The sequence below is a fragment of the Rhincodon typus genome, chromosome 1 (assembly GCF_021869965.1).
Source record: "Rhincodon typus isolate 14 chromosome 1, sRhiTyp1.1, whole genome shotgun sequence".
Taxonomy (NCBI): domain Eukaryota; kingdom Metazoa; phylum Chordata; class Chondrichthyes; order Orectolobiformes; family Rhincodontidae; genus Rhincodon; species Rhincodon typus.
Genome location: NC_063332.1, coordinates 76,280,212 through 76,298,447, shown reverse-complemented (window position 1 = coordinate 76,298,447; position 18,236 = coordinate 76,280,212). Strand labels below are relative to the sequence as shown.

Below are 18,236 nucleotides of genomic sequence, written 5' to 3'. Positions count from 1 at the left end.
TCCTGCCCATAACCTTGACTGTTATGACTTTTTAAATGTTGTGAGGATGCCAGCCTCTATTACCCTCCCAAGCAGTGCATTCCAGACCCTGTCCCTATCTGGGTGAAATTTCTTTTCCTCAAAACCCTTCTAAACCTCCTGGCTTTCACTTCAAAATTATACCCCGTTGTCCTTGACCCTTCCACTAAGGAGGACAGCTGTTTTCTGACCACCCTGTCCGTGTCCCTTACACAGCTTCATCAGGCCCCATGTCAGCCTTCACTACTCCAAAGAAAACAACCTGAGCTTATCTAGCCTCTCTTCATTGCTAAAGTGCTCTATAAGAGGGAACATCCTGTGAATCTTCTCTGCACCCCCTCCAGTGCAATCACATCCTACATATTGCACAGAGATTAGAACTGCACACAGTACTCCAGCTTTGGCCTAACTCAAGTCTGGTACAGCTCCAACATAATCTCCTTACTCTTATAGTCTGTGCCTCAACTGGTAGAGACTGGTGTCCAGTATGCCTTCTTATCTACCGTATTAACCTGTCCTACCACCTTCAAGGATTTGTGAACAAACACCCCAAGATCCCATCTATCTATCTACTCTATCCATCTATTTCTATGGTCACTTAGTGCCTGCCATAGGAAGTAATCTGGAGATTACAAACTCAAAGGTCCTGATTATAAGTCTTCTTCCTAGTTCCCTAAAATCTGCCTGAACTACTTCATCCCGCTTTGTACCTCAGTCACTGGCACTGATATGGAGCACAAATGCTTGTTCATCACCTTCTCCCTTCAGGGTATTCTGCAGTCATTCTGTAATGTCCTTGATCTTGACACTAAAGAAGCAATATATGATCCTTGACACACATTTATGACTGCAGAAATGCCTGTTTGTTCCTCTAGCTATTGAATCGCATTTCACAATCCCTCCTTTGCTATCCAGTACAACTGAACCAGCCTCAGTGCAATGGACATGGTTCTGGCCGCACTTTCCATACTAGCCTTAATGACACAGGCGGATTGATGTCCTCATGGTTTTATTGCTAGGCTATTATTCTGGAGCCCAGATAATGTTCTGGGGACCTGTGCTCAAATCCCACTGTGGCAGATGGTGCAATTGTGGAAAGTATGAGGCTTTTTTCCAGGATGGTGGGGTCAATTACTAGGTTCAAGGTGCAAGGGGGCAAGTCTAAAAGAGATGTGCATGGCAGGTTTTTCACACAAACGGTGATGAGTACCTGGAAAACACATTGCCAGAGGAGGTGGTGGAAGCAGGCACAACAGCAGCATTCAAGAAGCACCTGGACAAATATGTGAATAGGAAGGGAATAGAGGGGGACGGATCCTGTAAGTGAAGACAGTTTTAGTATGGAAGGGCAAAATGTGGGCACATAGGCTTGGAGGTCCAAAGGAACTGTTCCTGTGCTGTTTTTGTTCTTTGTTCTAATTTGAATTAATCTAGAATTAAGAGAATAATGATGATCATGAAACCATTTTTGATTGTCAGAAAAACTCATTTAGTTCACTAATGTCCTTCAGGGAAGGAAACTGCTATCCTTACCTGGTCTGGCCTATGTGTGACTCCAGACCGAAATCCATGTGGTTGGATCTTAACTGCTGCCTAAAATGGTCTTGAAAGCCTCTCAGTTGTATTAATTACCACAAAGTCTGAAAAAAGATATGAAATTTGACCAACCTATTGGCATTGACCTAGGCAAGGAAAATGACAAATGCAAGCACAGGCCCTTTAGCCATGCAATGTTCTTCTTAAAAACCAAAAGAACTGCGGATGCTGTAAATCAGGAACAAAAACAAAGTTGCTGGAAAAGCTCAGCAGGTCTGGCAGCATCTGTGGAGGAGAAAACAGAGTTAACGTTTCGGGTCCGGTGACCCTTCCTCAGAACACAATGTTCTTCTTAGGTCATTTTACAACATCAAAGACACTTTCAAATAAAAGTGTTGTTATATAAGTAATCTAGATTCCATGGAGAAGGTGATGGGGGTTAGTGCTAAAACTGAGAGAGCTGTCTCACAGACTAGTCAAGCAACAGCTTGACATAGTCATACACACAGAATCATACCTTACAGACAATGACCCAGACACCAACATCACCTTCCCTGGATATGGCCTGTCCCACCGGTAGGACAGAACCAGCAGAGGTGGTGGCATTTGCTACACAGTTGGGAGTGAGTTACCCTGGAGTTGCTCAACATTGCACCCCATGAAGTCTCATAGTAACAGGTCAAACATGAGTAAGGAAACCTCCTACTGATTACCACATACTATCCTCCCTTGACTGATGAATCAGTACTCCTCCATGTTGAGCAACACTGAGGATGGCAAAATGTACTCTGGGTGGGGGATGTCAATGCCTACCATCAAGAGAGAGTCAACACAGTGTGGAGCTGGAGGAGCACAGCAGGTCATGCAGCATCAGAGGAACATGAAATTCGACGTTTCAGGTCAGGACACTTCTTCAGAGAGAATTAGTAACACTATTGATCGAACTGGTCACGTCCTAAAGGACTTTGTTGCTAGACTTAGTCTGCAGCAGGTGGTCAGGGAACTAGCAAGAGGGAAAAACACACCTGACGTCATCCTTACCAATCTTCCAGCTGCAGATGCATCTGTCCGTGACAATGTTGGTAAGAGCGACCACCACACAGTCCTTGTGGAGACAAAGTCCCACCTTCACATTGAGAATAACCTAAACATAAGATATCGACCTGGTGAAGCTACAACACAGGACTACTTACATGCCTAACAGTGTAAGTGGTAGTCAGAGCTAAACAGTTCCACAACCAATAGATCAAATTAATATTTGCATTCCTACCACATCAAGTAGTGAATGGTGGTGGTCAATAAAACAAATGCTTGGAGTAAGAGGCACCACAAATATCCCTATCCTCAATTACGGAAGAGCCCGGCACTTCAGTGCAAAAGGTAAGGCTGAAGCATTTGCAACAGTCTTTAGGCTACTCTCAATCATCAGTGAAGTGATGGAAGGTGTCATAAGTAGTGCTAGCAAGCAGCTCAGCAGTAATCTGTTTAGTGATGTCCCAATTTGGGTTCTGCCCGGGCCACTCAGCTCCTAATCTCAAATAGAGCCTTGGTTCAAACATGGACAAAAGAGTTGAATTGAGAGTCATATGAGAGTGACAACTGCATCAAGGTTGTATTCAACCACGTGTGGCATCAAGGATACCTCGAAAAACTGGAATCAATAATATTGGGGGCAAACTTTCTGGTGATTGGAGTCATAGCTAGCACATAGGAAGATGGCTGTGGTTGTTGGATGTTAGTCATCTCAGCTCCAGGATATCTCTGCAAGAGTTCTCAGTGTAATATCCTAGGTCCAACCATCCTTAGCTGCTACACCAATGACCTTCCTTCCATTATAAGGTTGGAAGTGAGGATATTTGCTGCTGATTGCACAATGCTCAGCGCTATTTCATGACTCCTCAGATACTGAAGTAGTCCATGTCGAAATGCTACAAGATCTGAAAATATCCAGTCTTGGGCTGACAAGTGACAAGTGACAAGTAATACTCACTCTACACAAAGGGCAGGCAAGGACCAACTCCAAGAAGAGAGAATCTAACAGTCGCCCCTTTACATTCAATAGCATTAATATCATTAAAACCCCCACCATTAAAACCCTGGGAGTTGCCACTGACCAGAAGCTGAACTGGACTATGCAAATACAATGGCTACAAGAGCAGGTCAGAGGCTAAGAACACTGCAGTGAGTAACTCACCTCCTGACTGTCCAAAGCCATCCCATCATCTACAAGGCACAAGTCAGGGGTTTGACGAAATATGGAATGCTCCCCACTTGCCTGGATGAGTGCAGCTCCAACAACACTCAAGAAGCTTGACACTATCCAGGACAAAACAACCTGCTTGATTGGCACTACATCCACCAACATCCACTCCCTCCACCACCGACAGTAGCAGCAGTGTGTACCATCTACAAGATGCACTGCAGAAATTCACCAAGGCACTGTAGATAGCACCTTCCAAACTCACAAACACATACATCTGAAGGACGAGGGCAGCAGATACATTGGAACAGCACCACCTGCAAGTTCCTCTCCAAACCACTCACCAGCCTGACTTGGAAATACATCACCATTCCTTCACTGTCACTCAGTCAAAATCCTGGAACAGCCTAAAGTATTGTTGATCTAACCACAGAAGATGGACTGCAGCAGTTGAAGAGGCAGCTCACCACCATCCTCTCAAGGGTGACTATGGATGGGACAATGAATGCTGGCCCAGCCAGTGACACTCACATCCCATGACTGAATAAAAAAAGGCTGTCCATGAATTTCCCAGCTTCACAAATGCATGAAGTGGATTCTATCTGCTTATAAAGCTCTGAAGCCCATATTGCACTAAATATTGGTTGTCTTATATGATAAATTAGTGAAATGACTTCAGGTTTTTAAAAGTAATTTTGGGACTCTGTGGATTGGATAGCATACCCATTAGAGTTTAGAAGAATGAGAGGTGATTTCATTGAAACATGTCAGCTTGTTAAGGAGCTTGACAAGTATAAGCTGAGAGGATCTTTTGCTCATGGGAGAGTCTAGAATCAAAGGGCAAAGTCTCAGAATAAAGGAGCACCAATTTATGACTGAGATGAGGTGGAGTTTCTTCTCTGAGAGGTTTGAGAGCTTTGAGAATTTCTTGACACAGAGAGCTGTGGGAGCAGATCCCTTGTGTATATTTAAGACTGAGATAGATAGATTCTTGATCAGTCAGAGAATCAAGGGTTATGGGAAAAAGGCAGGATGTGAGGAATGTTGGATCAGCCAGGATCTGATTGAATGATGGAGCCAAATGGCCTACTCCTATTCCTATTTTTTATGGTCTTATGGTGTTGTCTTACTTTATTAATTAGTTATTATCCATTACCTTAAATTAAATTAGAATTAAATTTAAAAGAATACATACTCCATGTGACTACTTTCTCTGGAAAAGAGACCTTTGTGATAGGTTTGGCAGGACAGGCATGGAAAATGCTTTACATTTTTTTCAGCAAAAGTAAAGGCATTAAATGCAAGCCATAGTCATTAATTGAAAGGTGAATTCTAGAGAAATGCCTTTATCCAAAGGACGGTAAAATAGTGGACACTCTACCCTGAGGAGTAACTGACCAAAGTATGATGGATGTTTGTAAGGAGCAGCTAGATAAACATGTGACGAAATAGAAGGTAAGAAAGATATGCTGAGAAGATTAGGTGAAGTAGGATGGGAGAAGCCTTGTGTAGATCATACATGCCACCTCAGGACTGTTGGGACAATGGACTATTTCTCTGCTATAGACTTAATCTAATTCAATAAATTCTTAGGACAGGTTTCCGTTTGGCAAATGGTAATCTGATGAAATTAGAACAATGGGAAAGAAAGAAAAGGTTTTATACAAGCACGCTTAAGACTTTTATCCTAAGATGAAACCAGATCCCTTTTGACCTTCTCTGACATCTTTTCAACGTTGTTTCAGTTGCAGTTATTTTCTCTCTCATTTAACCTCTAAAAGAATGAAGCACTACAATATCAATTTGCACTAGGTTCTGTTGAAAAAATGTTGAGTTACACCCAGCTTCTTTCGTATAATTGTTTTCCCTGTGACATTGCTATTCATCGAACAATGTTTTGATCCCAAAGGTATGAAGTCATGAAGGCTTGCTGGGATGCTGATGCATTAAGAAGACCTACATTTGAGCAAGTTGTGGAGATGATTGAAGACCAGCTTTCAGAGACCTCGAAACATGTAAGCAACAGGGCGTGTGTGGCCCCAGCAGTGTGGTTACTGAAATATGTGTGGGCAGATATGACCCAGAGTGGTTGGTTATTTCCTGAATATGGTAGTTGCAAGATAAGTTATATCCAGCCACAACCTGTTTGCCATCAGTAGTAAATTAAAGTTACAATTTCTAACAGGGGAAACACAACCAAAAATATCAACCAGAACAAAAATTGGTGAAAATTCATTGTCAACTAATAGCCTGAGATAATTGAAAGATTCTAATTCTCAAAGGTTATGAAAATAACTTGATTTTCTACTCCCAGATTCTTAAACCTATCTTGCTTTTAGCCTATAGCTACTGATTTAAGCACAGCAGTCATATAAATATCAGACTTAAGGAAAATCTTGAGCTTATGGATAAGTAATATATAGCAAGCTTACTTGAGACAGAGACCCCAGTGTTAACTTGAAGGTGGCTCCTGTGTCAAGGAAGTTGCTGGGAGGTTTTTAGTGGCATTATGTCAGTGAATTCCAAAAGTTAACTTAGTGGGTCAGAATCTGCAATCTCGAAACTGAATTGAAGCAACTCATTTTGACTTTTAGAACTGAATTTTGTTGAGATAGCAGATGGTCAGCTGCTGTGGCCAAATACAGCTGTAAGATCCCACTCCAATAACCAGCAGAACCGAGGGCGGCATATTGCACGCAGTGGGCATTCAAGGAGCTGCTGCAGGGTCTGCAGCTCCATTTAAGATTGATCTGAAGTGACTCTGAATTTGCCACCTAAGTAGCCCGATTTGCCACCTGGTGGACTTGATCTTCTTGCCACTGGCAACATGGCACAGAGGCAGCAAGACATCAGGCACTGTACCAATATCATCCTGTGGCATTTTGCCAGCCCTTCTACCCTAAGCTCCTGACAAAAAGGCCCAAAAAAATCCAGTGCTGGGAGTTCATGTCTCTAAGCTGCACAAATGGTGTGATCTCAGCTTTGTTGAAGTAGACAACGTGCAAATAGAAATTGGATGTTTCAATGATGAATGCTGCACATAGCTCAGTGACAACCCTATGATATATTGGAATTATGGGTGCTGGAACAACTGTAGTAGCATATTTTTATAGCTGTGTCTTCAGCAAACTTGGAAATATTACATTTGGTTCCCACATCTAAGTCAATGATCCAAATTGTGAATAGCTGGGGCCTAAGCCTTGATCCTTGCAGTACACAGACTATTACCCATTTATTTATACTCTGTTTTCTGCCTTTTAACCTGTCCTTTATCCCTGCTCCTACATTATCCCCAATCCCCTGCACTTTACTTTTGTTTATTAATCTCTTGTAAGACTTTATCAACAACCTTCAGAAAATCCAACCACATCCACTGGTTCTGCCAGTAGATACTACTAGTAACATGCTCAAAAGATGCTAACAGGTTTGTCAAACATGTGAATTCATTGTTGATTGTTTGAAAAACCCATCTGGTTCACTAATGTCCTTTAGGGAAGGAAACTGCCATCCTTACCTGATCTGGCCTACATGCGACTCCAGACCTACAGCAATGTAGTTGACTCTTAACTGCCCTCTGGGCAATTAGGGATGGGCAATAAATGCTGCCTAGCCAGCGACACCCTCATCCCATTAATGAATAAAGAAATATAGTCACCTTTTTCAACATTTGAATGTAAATATCATTGGATCCTAGGGATTTGTCATCTTTCAGTGTCATTAATTTATCCAGTATTACTTTTTATAATACTTTCAGTTTCTCACTCTCAGCAGACCATTGGATCTCAATTATTTCAGGGAGATGTCTTACATCTTCCTGTGTGAATACCCACGTGAATACTTATTTAAGTGCTCTGCCACTTCCCTGTTTTCTATTAGAAATTCTCTTGTCTCTGCCTGTAATGGGCTTATAGATATTTTTGCTAATCGTTTCCTTTTGATATACCTACAGAATTTTTTACAAGCCTCTTTTATGTTTCTTGCTTACTTCTTTTGCTTCCAGTTTACATTTATATTCTATTCTCTTTCTTTATCTATTTCATGGTTCTGTTCCTAATTCTAAACTTTTTGCAGCACTTAGGTTTACAACCTTTCTTTTGCAACCTCATAAGGTTCCTCCTTTGATCTAATATTATATTTAACTTCCCTTGTTAGTCATGACTTTCTTGTATTTCCTGTTGGGTATTTTTGCCTTAAAAGATCATATGCTTTTAAAACCAAGCATTAATTCTATAAACGCTAGCCATTGCTTATTCACCGTCAAACCTTTTAACGTATTTTTTCAAGTGAATACATTCAGTTTCCTTCAGCTACCTTTATAATTGCTCTTGTTTAGACTTAACAGCCTAGTTTGTGATTGAACTATACCTCTATCATATACAATGGAAACCATCTTGAACATATTCCAGGAACTTTACCTCCATAGTTTTGATGTTCATTAGATTTACTTACTCTATAAGTAGATTGAAGTCACCCGTGATTAGTGCATTCCCCTTGCAGTATGCACTTCAAATACCTTGATTTTACCATGCCCCACATTACTACTACTGTTTGGTGACCGATAAACCACTTCAACCAATGATTTCTGTCCCTTGCTGTTTCTTAGCTACACATAAACAGATGCTACATTCTGCAATTCCAATCAAAATTTCTCTCTCACTAATACACTGATACCGCCCCTTTTTGTAAGCACTTTCCCAGCAATCTTTCCTATTTGCCTGTATTTCTTGCTTGTAGAATATTCTTTAATATTCAGTTCCCAGTCCTGGTCACCCTGCAACCATGCTACCAAAATGGCAATTAAATCAAACTCCTTTACTTCTATGAATACCAAAAATCACCCTACCTTGTTGTGAATGTTGCGTGAATTTAGATATAGTGCCTCTAATCCTGCTATTTTATCGCTAATCTGTAATTTCATCCTGGTTCATACCACTCAACACTTCTGGCTGAAAATGGATGCAAATTCTTCAGCCTTTTTTGCACCGCTGGGCTCCCCCATGATTAAAGATGATGAGCCTCCTCCTGTTGGTTGTTTCATCATCCATGACTAGATATGCCAGAGATTAGATTCGATCCACTATTTGTGTGATAGTTTAGCCCTGCTATTGCATCCTGCTTATGCTGTACGGTATGCAAGTAATTCTATGTTGTAGCTCATTCATGTTATAGTTGAAATCTCATTTTTAGTTATGCTGGTGCTGTTTCTGGCATGCCCTCCTGCACTCTTCACTGAACCAAGGTTGGCTCCCTGGCCTGATGGTAATGGTAGATAAAAAATACTAAAAAAACTGCGATGCTGGAAATCCGAAACAAAAATGAGATTGTTAGGAAATCTCAGCAGGTCTGGCAGCATCTGTGGAGAGAAATTAGAGTCGATATTTCAGGTCCAATGGTGCCAGACGTGCTGAGATTTTCCAGCAATTTCTGTTTTTGTTTGTGATGGTAACGGTCGAGTGGGGGATATATAGTGCCATAAGGTTACAGATTGTTATAGAATACAATTCTACAATTGAAGGCTCACAGCAACTCTTTGATGTCCAGTTTTGGGTTGCTAGATCTATTTGAAATCTTTTCTGTTCAGCATGGTGTTAGTACCACACAACACAATGGGGGGTATCCTTAACAGGACAAGTTACAAAATATCATTGATTTCCCCTGGCTGGCCTGAATGGAGTGATAGGACTAAAATAGCACTGACCCATGAGAAGGATGATGGTGAAAAGGGACATTGAAGAGGGAATTCCACTCAAAATACCCAAACTTCTCAGCCACTGTCCCCCTTAGCCAATGTGGAATTCTTTGGCTGAAAGTTGAGACTGCTCCCCACATTCCATAAGTGCAGGTGCTACTATCTCTAGTAGAGCTGTCAGGGGCTATTAAAGCCAGAGAGCCTAGGCCAAAAGCACTTCAATAGCGAAGGCAGGAATCAGTGTAGCCTACCTCTATCACTGCTGAAATCACATGGGATGCATCATATAGCAGCAATAGGAAGCTTAAGTCCAGAAATTTCCTTTTCTCATAATACTACATCAAATTTATTGGCTAGTGTTGCTTCCATTTCCTTGCCAATATCCCAAGAGTCAGTTCACTGATTTGATGATGAATGTCAATAAATGGTGCAGAAAGTGTTGGATATGCAAACAGTGGATCAGTGGTTGAGAGTCTTTGTTTTGCTTCTCAAGGAACAAACTGTAGGATTTCATTTCTTGTATTTTACTTGAGATCACCTTGTCAGATATTAAAGCATCCTGGCATCCAGACATCCATGTGAAATGCTGTTCTGGTATTGTGGGCCCTATCTTCATCTTTGTCCTCCTCCTCTGGCTTTCCTGCATCAGAACATGAGTGATGAGTCTTACCCTCCTCCAGCAGCTACAGTCCTCTCTGCAGTGCAATGTTGTGCAGCTCTCAGCACATCATTATCATTCTGAAGACATTCGATGACAAGTGCTGAAGGGTGCCCCAGATTTATCTAACGCCTAACACACATCTTTAGCGTTCTTATGGTTTGTTCTATGGCACACCTGTTGGTCATGTTGTGCCCACTGTAATGCTCCTGCATCTCATTACTGGGGTTCTGTCATGAGCTGAGTTTAAATGGTTGATTGCTATGAGCCAGACCATTAGTTTGTTTTCTGGAATGTATAGATCGAGCATGTTGGACTGCATGGAGAAAGCACACAGGGAATCCTATGCAGACTTCCATGAACCTCTTGTTGCAGCCATGCCAGCTTCATGTTGTGGATTGGCATGTCTATGAATCAATAGCATCTGAATCAGCCAAAAATGTCAATTTGCCTGCCTAGTCATTCTGGCAAGTTACAAGAAAAGGCAACAACTCTCAGCCCTGATAAATGATTCATGCATCACTTGCCTTATGTATTTATGTACAGCCATCTGCAGGACCCTCAAGATATCTTGGTGGTGTCCTCGGAAGAAATTCAGTTAGTGGTGACCTTCAAAACCCCTGGTACTGCACATCCACCAGCTCCAGCAGGATCAGTTCTTTTTCTGTAAGCCTTCATCTTTAAATAAAATCCTGCACAATAGGCACATTTTCATAATGTACCATTGCCCACTGCAACCATTAAATGTACAAGTACCACTCATTAATATTATGGCTATACCTAGGCTTTGCAATAGACAATAATGTATTATCTAAGCATCATTCCATTTTTGATCTTATTCCTTTCAAATTCATTTACGTTGTGACTAAAGCAGTTGACAAGCTTTCATTGTATTCTACAGTATGTAATGGAAACTGGTACAGTGATTTAGAACATTGTTGTGTCAGCACTGGAACCAGAATCCTACCAGATCACTGGCTAGGTGATGCAAATCTAATTTCATTATTCTTGTTATTCTTCCAAGTCAATACAGTTGGCACAAATCTATTTTGTAAAAGTGCCAATAATCTGGCACTAGCACAAAATTAATGACATTTCTCAGACAGACTGCAATATTGCTGGCATGAAAAACCAAAAGTCAGACTGTTGTGCCAAGGAACGCTCCTGGATTGAAGTGCATTTTCTTGGTGCACAATTGCAATAACCTTTCTCTGAATTTAACTGTTCCTGTTTCTGGTGAAAATGCAATTTGTGAACCAAATTGATAGTTCTCATCTCAGTGGCAACCTATATTGATGAGCAGAGGTTTGATCACTGCAGTTTTATGTTGGGTAAGTTTTATGAATACGGAAAGCTAGATAACTTTGATTCAGTTCTGTGGCTCTCTCCCGTTGTTTTCTTGTAGATTTGAAAGCTGTAGATCACTGTAGGTCAGAGCAATCATTAATAACCAGTCTGCCTCTTTTACCCACACGTTCTCTCAGGTTTGGAACTGACGCAATAGCCTAGAGCTCTCACAGCAAGTGTTTAAAGACATACATGTCTTTACAGATAGACAGACACACAGAAGCACACACACGTGCATGAACAGACTGGCTCGAGTTAAATAGTCTTGACATATCCCCGTAAAACAATTTAGTGTTTCATTAGCATTTTCAAAATCAGCCAAAACTGCAGCCAGGGTTCTAAAAGCAGAATGCAACAGGGTAATCAGCATTTTATTTCCCGAAGGAAAAGTAAAGTCATATACAGCAGATATAAAAATACATGGCATTGACTGATGATCCATTTCTCTCCTTGAATTTACAGAAATATTCCAACTTGGAGTCAAATTTTACCACCAGGCTGAAATTTCCCAGTCACTCCTCGCGTCTTAATTCAGCCGGCAGCAGCAACGCTTCTGACCAACCATTGCTAATGAATGACGATGTGTTCCTTGAAGATGAAAACAAACACATGCAAAATTGATTTTGAATCAAAATCCAAAATACTTACATCCTGCTGAAGCGAATATGCAGACAAATGACTGAATGTAAATTTTAATAGCATTTATATATGTTGGAATCATGAATTTACTTGGAAACTGCTGTGCTGTAGTCCTGTGTGGCTAAGTTATATTCTCTGGGATAACACACACCAGAGTAATAAGTTGCAACTGTTGTAAGACTCTTTGAGAGTGGTTTCTCATATGTAATGCTTCTAATTTTGTAGAAAAGGCTATTTCAAAACTTTATTTTTGAACTATATACAATTGTATTGATCATTTATTTTGCTGCAATGAATATTTGGTTAAAAGCAAGATTCTCTTGATGTAGCTAATTTATCTGGTAAATAGTAAATGAAGATACTGAATTTATAGGAAGTGCTAGGCAGCCCTCTAGCTCTTTAAGATGGATGGATATGTACCAGCAATGGAAAGGCAGCAACAGCCTCTTTTAAATGTCTACCTTTTATTTTCTAATGTTTGCCATTTTTTAATGTTCTGACATGTTCTATTACTGATTTGATTCCAGACCAATTAAATGCCTTGGTTCACTACTCAGTCTAACCATGAGGCTGAGAACAGAGTGCACTAATATGTTATCAATATGATCTTCGCTGTCAATGTTCATTGACATTATTACAATTACATAACCATGTGTAAAAAGCAAGACAGAGAGTTCAACATTCTGCAAGTTGATTATGGATGTATATTTAATTCTATTTTAGCTAAATTTTCTGGCTCCAGTACTGCAATGAGTGACCCTAATACCGAATTGGAAATCTTGCATAAATACAATAATTCAGAGGATTGACAAATAAACTGAGCAACGACTAAACTCAGAATGTCAGATATTCTCCAACTTACTTCACCTCTTGCCTTGATGAGCACCAAACTCATACACAAATCTCTACAGACGCAAAGTTACAGATTTACTGAGCAACACTTAAGGTTTTTTTATCAGTCTGCATAAGAAAGGGGAAATAAACACTTTTATCATTAATAAGACACGACAATCTTGCTACCATATTGCTCAACAGCTGAAGACAATCACAGAGAATGAAATTACAATAGCAACTAAGTGCTTTGCAATTTGAGATTGAAATATTTTGCCTTCTAAAATATTAGTTTTGATAAAACTGTGCACTATGTTGTGAAATAAATGAGAAATTCCTCTTCCAAATGTGTAGCTACATATCAATGTTGTCTACTGGCATACCTTGTCCATGTTGACAAGGGGTGAGAGTAAACAATGGTACAAATCCTGTCAAGAGGACAAGTTAACAAAGATGTTGTCTCACACCATTATCAGACGAAATTGCATAATACATGCTTGCTGATATCTACTGAAGGTATTTGCACGCTTACGGAAGTTGAAATTTAAAGCACCTTTTTGTTCTTTTTTTCATATGTACAATGACAAAGGCTAATTGTCTTCAATTAAGTTGTTATAGTTTAAGGAAGTTAGCTTCAAAATCCATCTGGCAATTTAATTTTACTAAACTTTGACTGCACAAACACTGCAACCATTTGAACTGGTAAGGCTTTAATAGCTTAAGGGAAGAATAATCGCAATAAATGCATGCAGTGGAAAACTATTTCTAAACACAGCAATGCCATTGTACTGATTGCATTTGCTTTAAGGCATTACTAACTTAGTAAACAGTGTATTTTGTTTGCCCAATAATGTAGGTTACTCCACAGAACTGTAACCACATTACAGGTCATTGAACTCATATCTGACATATGCATGATACATTTCTGACTTTGACTATTTTGGATAAATTATCTCATTTTAAGGTTATTGATTAATTGTAATTTTATTCCAAAGTCAGTTTTTATTATTGCTTTGGAAATGAATGAGTGGAACAGTCTACAAGGTTCATTCACTTCCTTGTCCAATGTAACAATATGAGATCCAAAAAGACAGAACTCCAAACGTGGAACGTAAATTCATAAGATACATCTTATACTCTTAAGGCATAATCTAAGTGTGAATTGTCAAGTTATCAATATGATTGTAGAACATATGTATGATTTATGCATATGTTTACTATTTATTGGACGAGTCAAGTAAAAGTGATTCATACTGACTTTTAAGATGCAAGCCCTCATGACAAAGGTTTAGAAAAATGTTGCTTTTAAATGTGGATCATTGATTTATAAATATCACTGTAACAAAGATTGACCTAGCAATTTGGATGTTTCAGTCTCTGTGCATCAATGATGAGGCCTGAGGTAACCCCATTATTAACCTATTGAGGCAATTTCTGTGGAGCCAGTAAGTTATAGAAAGCTATCTGGTGTAACTAAAGAGTAGGTTGCTGCTGTGATCGTCTGGTTCTGAAGAAGAATCATATTTGTCTTACAAGATTAACTTTGTTTCTCTCTCCACAGACCTGTGGAGTCTCTCCAGCACTTTCTGCTTTCATTCAGATCTCCAACATCTGCTGTATTTTGCTTTTATTTGTAGTTTATTCTACATTTTTGTTGCATAAGTTACCAGAAAAATAAATTACATGTGAGTAATCTCATTTTATTTCTCTTTAAATCTTTCATAAATGGGGACCGTTGCAAGATTTAAGAGTTTTCAGGTCACATAGTTTTCTAGAACTGGCAGTGATAGCTTTTTGTAAGGGAAATTCTAGGACAGATGTGTCATTCCAGAGTGTTGCAGGAAGTCAGTGGTACCGTAAGAGAATATCATGTAGAATCAAGCACACTGCAGTGATGTTGTGCTGTTCATTCTATCATACTGTTTATGAAAATTAAGTATCTTGTATGATTCTGCACTTATGATCTTTCTCCCTTAGGGTCCATTTTATAATTTCCTACTTGTTTTTCAACGTTTGAGTATGTGGTGATAATTAATTTAGATAATGGCTGATTAAATGACCAGATTTGTAGCTTAGAAAATATGTCAGGTAAACTATTGCTGAATAGAATTCAAATAGGAGTGTGTTAATAAATTTCAGAATCAGTGTTTGCACAGGGCAGTCTTGTTTACACTAACACATTTGTATAAACATATGGGCTTTTTTTCCTGACAATGATGTTTAAATTCTTTGCTAAATAATGGACAAAAAATGACTGTTGAAGATCCAATAGATTTATGTGGTAACATCCCTCAAACCAAAGTTTTCAGATGGATTCTTTGAGGAAGAACTGAAAAGTATGAGAGAAGCTATCAAAAATAACTGATGTTTACTACAATATAATGAAATATATCTTGGGCACTAGTGCAAAGCAGGCAATAATGAATCATCTTTCTATTTTGCACTGATGCCGCTGATCCATGATGAGTTTCATTGTATTTTCCCTTCTGTGACCTGATTATATTACAATTAGTCCAATATGACAGCTTCAGTGTTTAGATATTTACATGAGCATTTTTACCAGGACAATGTAATAGATTTTCCATTGAGAATTCTGTCTGAAAAGTGCATGTTATTAAGAATTAATTTTCTTCAACCAACCTGCAAATTAACTGAGTAAATCAAAAAATAAAATGTCTGCCAGGAGCTGGCTGATCAGTTGTTGTCAGCAATGGGATTTATCTTTGCTTTTATTTTTAGATTGGCACAGGTACTGATCTGTTGAGAGCCACGTTCTAGTTGTACACAGTCTATTATAGAATGGTGCTGGGGAAAACGTGCAGTTAACTTATCAGAATCTCCACTGCTCAGCTCTGTAACCCTGGATATCTGTGCAGTCAATTCGTAGTTTTGCCCACCTATATACTCTTTTAGGATAGCCTCTCCGGTCCAATACCGCAGAGGAGTTAATCAGAGGAGTAATGGTTGATGAGTAATCATCACAAAGGATAAATTCACGGCTGCTCTGTGATGGGTGATCAGATGGGGAAATTTGCTCCCAGTTATTACCAATAATTAATTCTGGCCACTGATCAGACCTGGTGCCTGGTTAATGTTAGATACTAGCAACAGCAATAAAAGTGTGGCTGATTCAATGGCAAAGAAAGGTTTGCTTCTGATGGATTAATTGACCTTTGTATATTGCACTTTTAATATCTACACAGCTACTGCATGGTTATTCATGACAGAATTTGGAATATTGTTTTTGCAGAAATGTTTAAATAAAGGATGCAGTCATTGTGAAAGAATTGTGTTGTGTTCATTAAACTTGCAGCTTTTGCTCGACTTAAGTGTCACAAATTTGTAGTGTCTCAGTACCTAGTTTTACAAAACTCAGGTGTTGAACCCCATATCAGGACAAATTGCTGGAACCTTGACAAAATCCATCAGGATGTGCAGTCTCAGAGAAATAAACAGATGGTTTATGAATCCACCATTGGTTCTTTTGCAGCTGTGTATTTTTATATGGAACTGATTTCTGTGACTTCACATGACCTTGAACTAGTTCACAGGCACCATTAAATATATCCTGTTAGAAATAGTTTTAAACAGTCCTTGTTCCAGACATCATTCCTTAGTCAAGGAGCTGATATGCGTTCCATTTGCGTGATTATATCAAGCTTGCTGTGGAACATGTTACTGGTCACATACAGGATCAAAAACAGGGATTCCAATTTGTTAGTACTATAGACACGGCCTTACATGCAAATTTCCTTTGACAATATAATGTCAGACTAGGAACCTGTCATGTCACAAACTACTGCTAAGATGATAGAGCCTGTGCTATTTAGCAGTGCTTTTTTTTCTTGTATTTAACAAGACTATCCAAAGTGTGGCAGGAATGTTTTATCACTCCTTCACCTACTTCAAATAGCTAGTCTGAGGACACCACCCAAGTTCTGCATGTAGTTGTATGAAACATAAATAACTTCCCACCAAAGATCCTCTGCCTTCCAGTGCATGTGAGTTTGGATGCCAATTTTCTTTCAAAATCACAAACAAACTTAATGTGAGCAGCTGTAATGATTTAGCAGGGGCTGAAGAAGCCTGAAAGAACTCTAATTGGCATCAACCCCTTTGACTCTTGACATTTGATTCCTTTCACCCTATCTAGTTGACATCAGATAGGCCGGGTATCATTTATGCAATTTTAATTTCTATTGCTTGGGGAGAAAACAGATGATAGTGAATGACAGCCTGACTTTCACCTTGCCTTGTTTCCCACTGAAGTCAATCTTCTGTTCTTGGATTTCCTCAGGCGCCAGTATCACAGACTGCACGAATTCATCCTGGACACAGACTGCTGCATTGAGAAACATTACCCATTACTATAAAGGAATTCTAGTAATGAGCTATATATGTCAACCTTACAGTAATGCTCATAATTGAAAAGAAAGCCCTGAATGTTACTCATCACAGTCATGGCTGACTATCCTACTCAGTACCCTGATGCCACATCTTCCCTATACCCTTTGATCAACTTATCCCTATGATCTATCTCTAACTTCTCTTGAAATCTTTCAATGTTTTGGCCTCAATTGTTTTCTGAGCATTCCAGACTCTCTACTCTTTGGGTGAAGAAACTTCTCCTCATCTCAGTCCTAAATTGCCTATTCTGTATCGTTAAATGGTTATGGATTCCCCAGTCATCAGGGATATCTTCCTGTGTTTACTCTGTCTCATCCTGCTGGAATTTTATAGGCTTCTATGAGATCCCTCCTCTCCCATTCTTGTAAACTGTAGTGAATGTAGTTGTAGCTGATCCAATCTCTCTTCATACATCAGTCTTACCATCTCAGGAATCAGTCTGGCAAATCTTCATTGCACTCCGTCCGTGCCTAGAAAATCCTTGCTCAGATAAAGACACCAAAACTACACACAGTACTCCAGATGTGGTCTCACCAATTTCCTGTAGAATTGGAGTAAGATGTCCCTGCTCCTGTACTTAAACCCTTTCACAATGAAGACCAATGTAACATTTGCTTTCTTCACTGCCTGTTGCACCCACGTGTTTACTTTCAGCACCTGGAGTACAAGGATATGCACAGGTCTCATTGCACCTTCCCCTTTACCAACCTGTCATCATTCAGATAATGATTTAGATCCAATTTTTGTTACCAAAATGAATAGCCTCACATTTATCTATATTATACTTCATCTGCCACGCATTTACCCACTCACTGTCCAAATCAGCATTCTCCTTATAGCGAACCCTTTTACCCAGCTTTATATTCTACCCTACTGATCGCATTTTCCAGAACTTGATTTACTTCATATTC

At 39.5% G+C, this 18,236-nt stretch overlaps 1 protein-coding gene across 1 annotated transcript in view; it reads left to right on the top strand.

Moving 5' to 3' along the window:
- The window catches only part of kita (KIT proto-oncogene, receptor tyrosine kinase a), an 80,741-nt gene extending 64,539 nt beyond the window's left edge, over positions 1-16,202 (top strand). Inside the window, exons 17-18 of the mRNA XM_048599253.1 lie at positions 5,664-5,769; positions 11,911-16,202. Of these exons, the coding sequence (XP_048455210.1) occupies positions 5,664-5,769; positions 11,911-12,069 (265 nt within the window). The 3' untranslated portion in view covers positions 12,070-16,202. The remainder of the gene's footprint in view (positions 1-5,663; positions 5,770-11,910) is intronic.
- Positions 16,203-18,236: the final 2,034 nt, after the last annotated feature.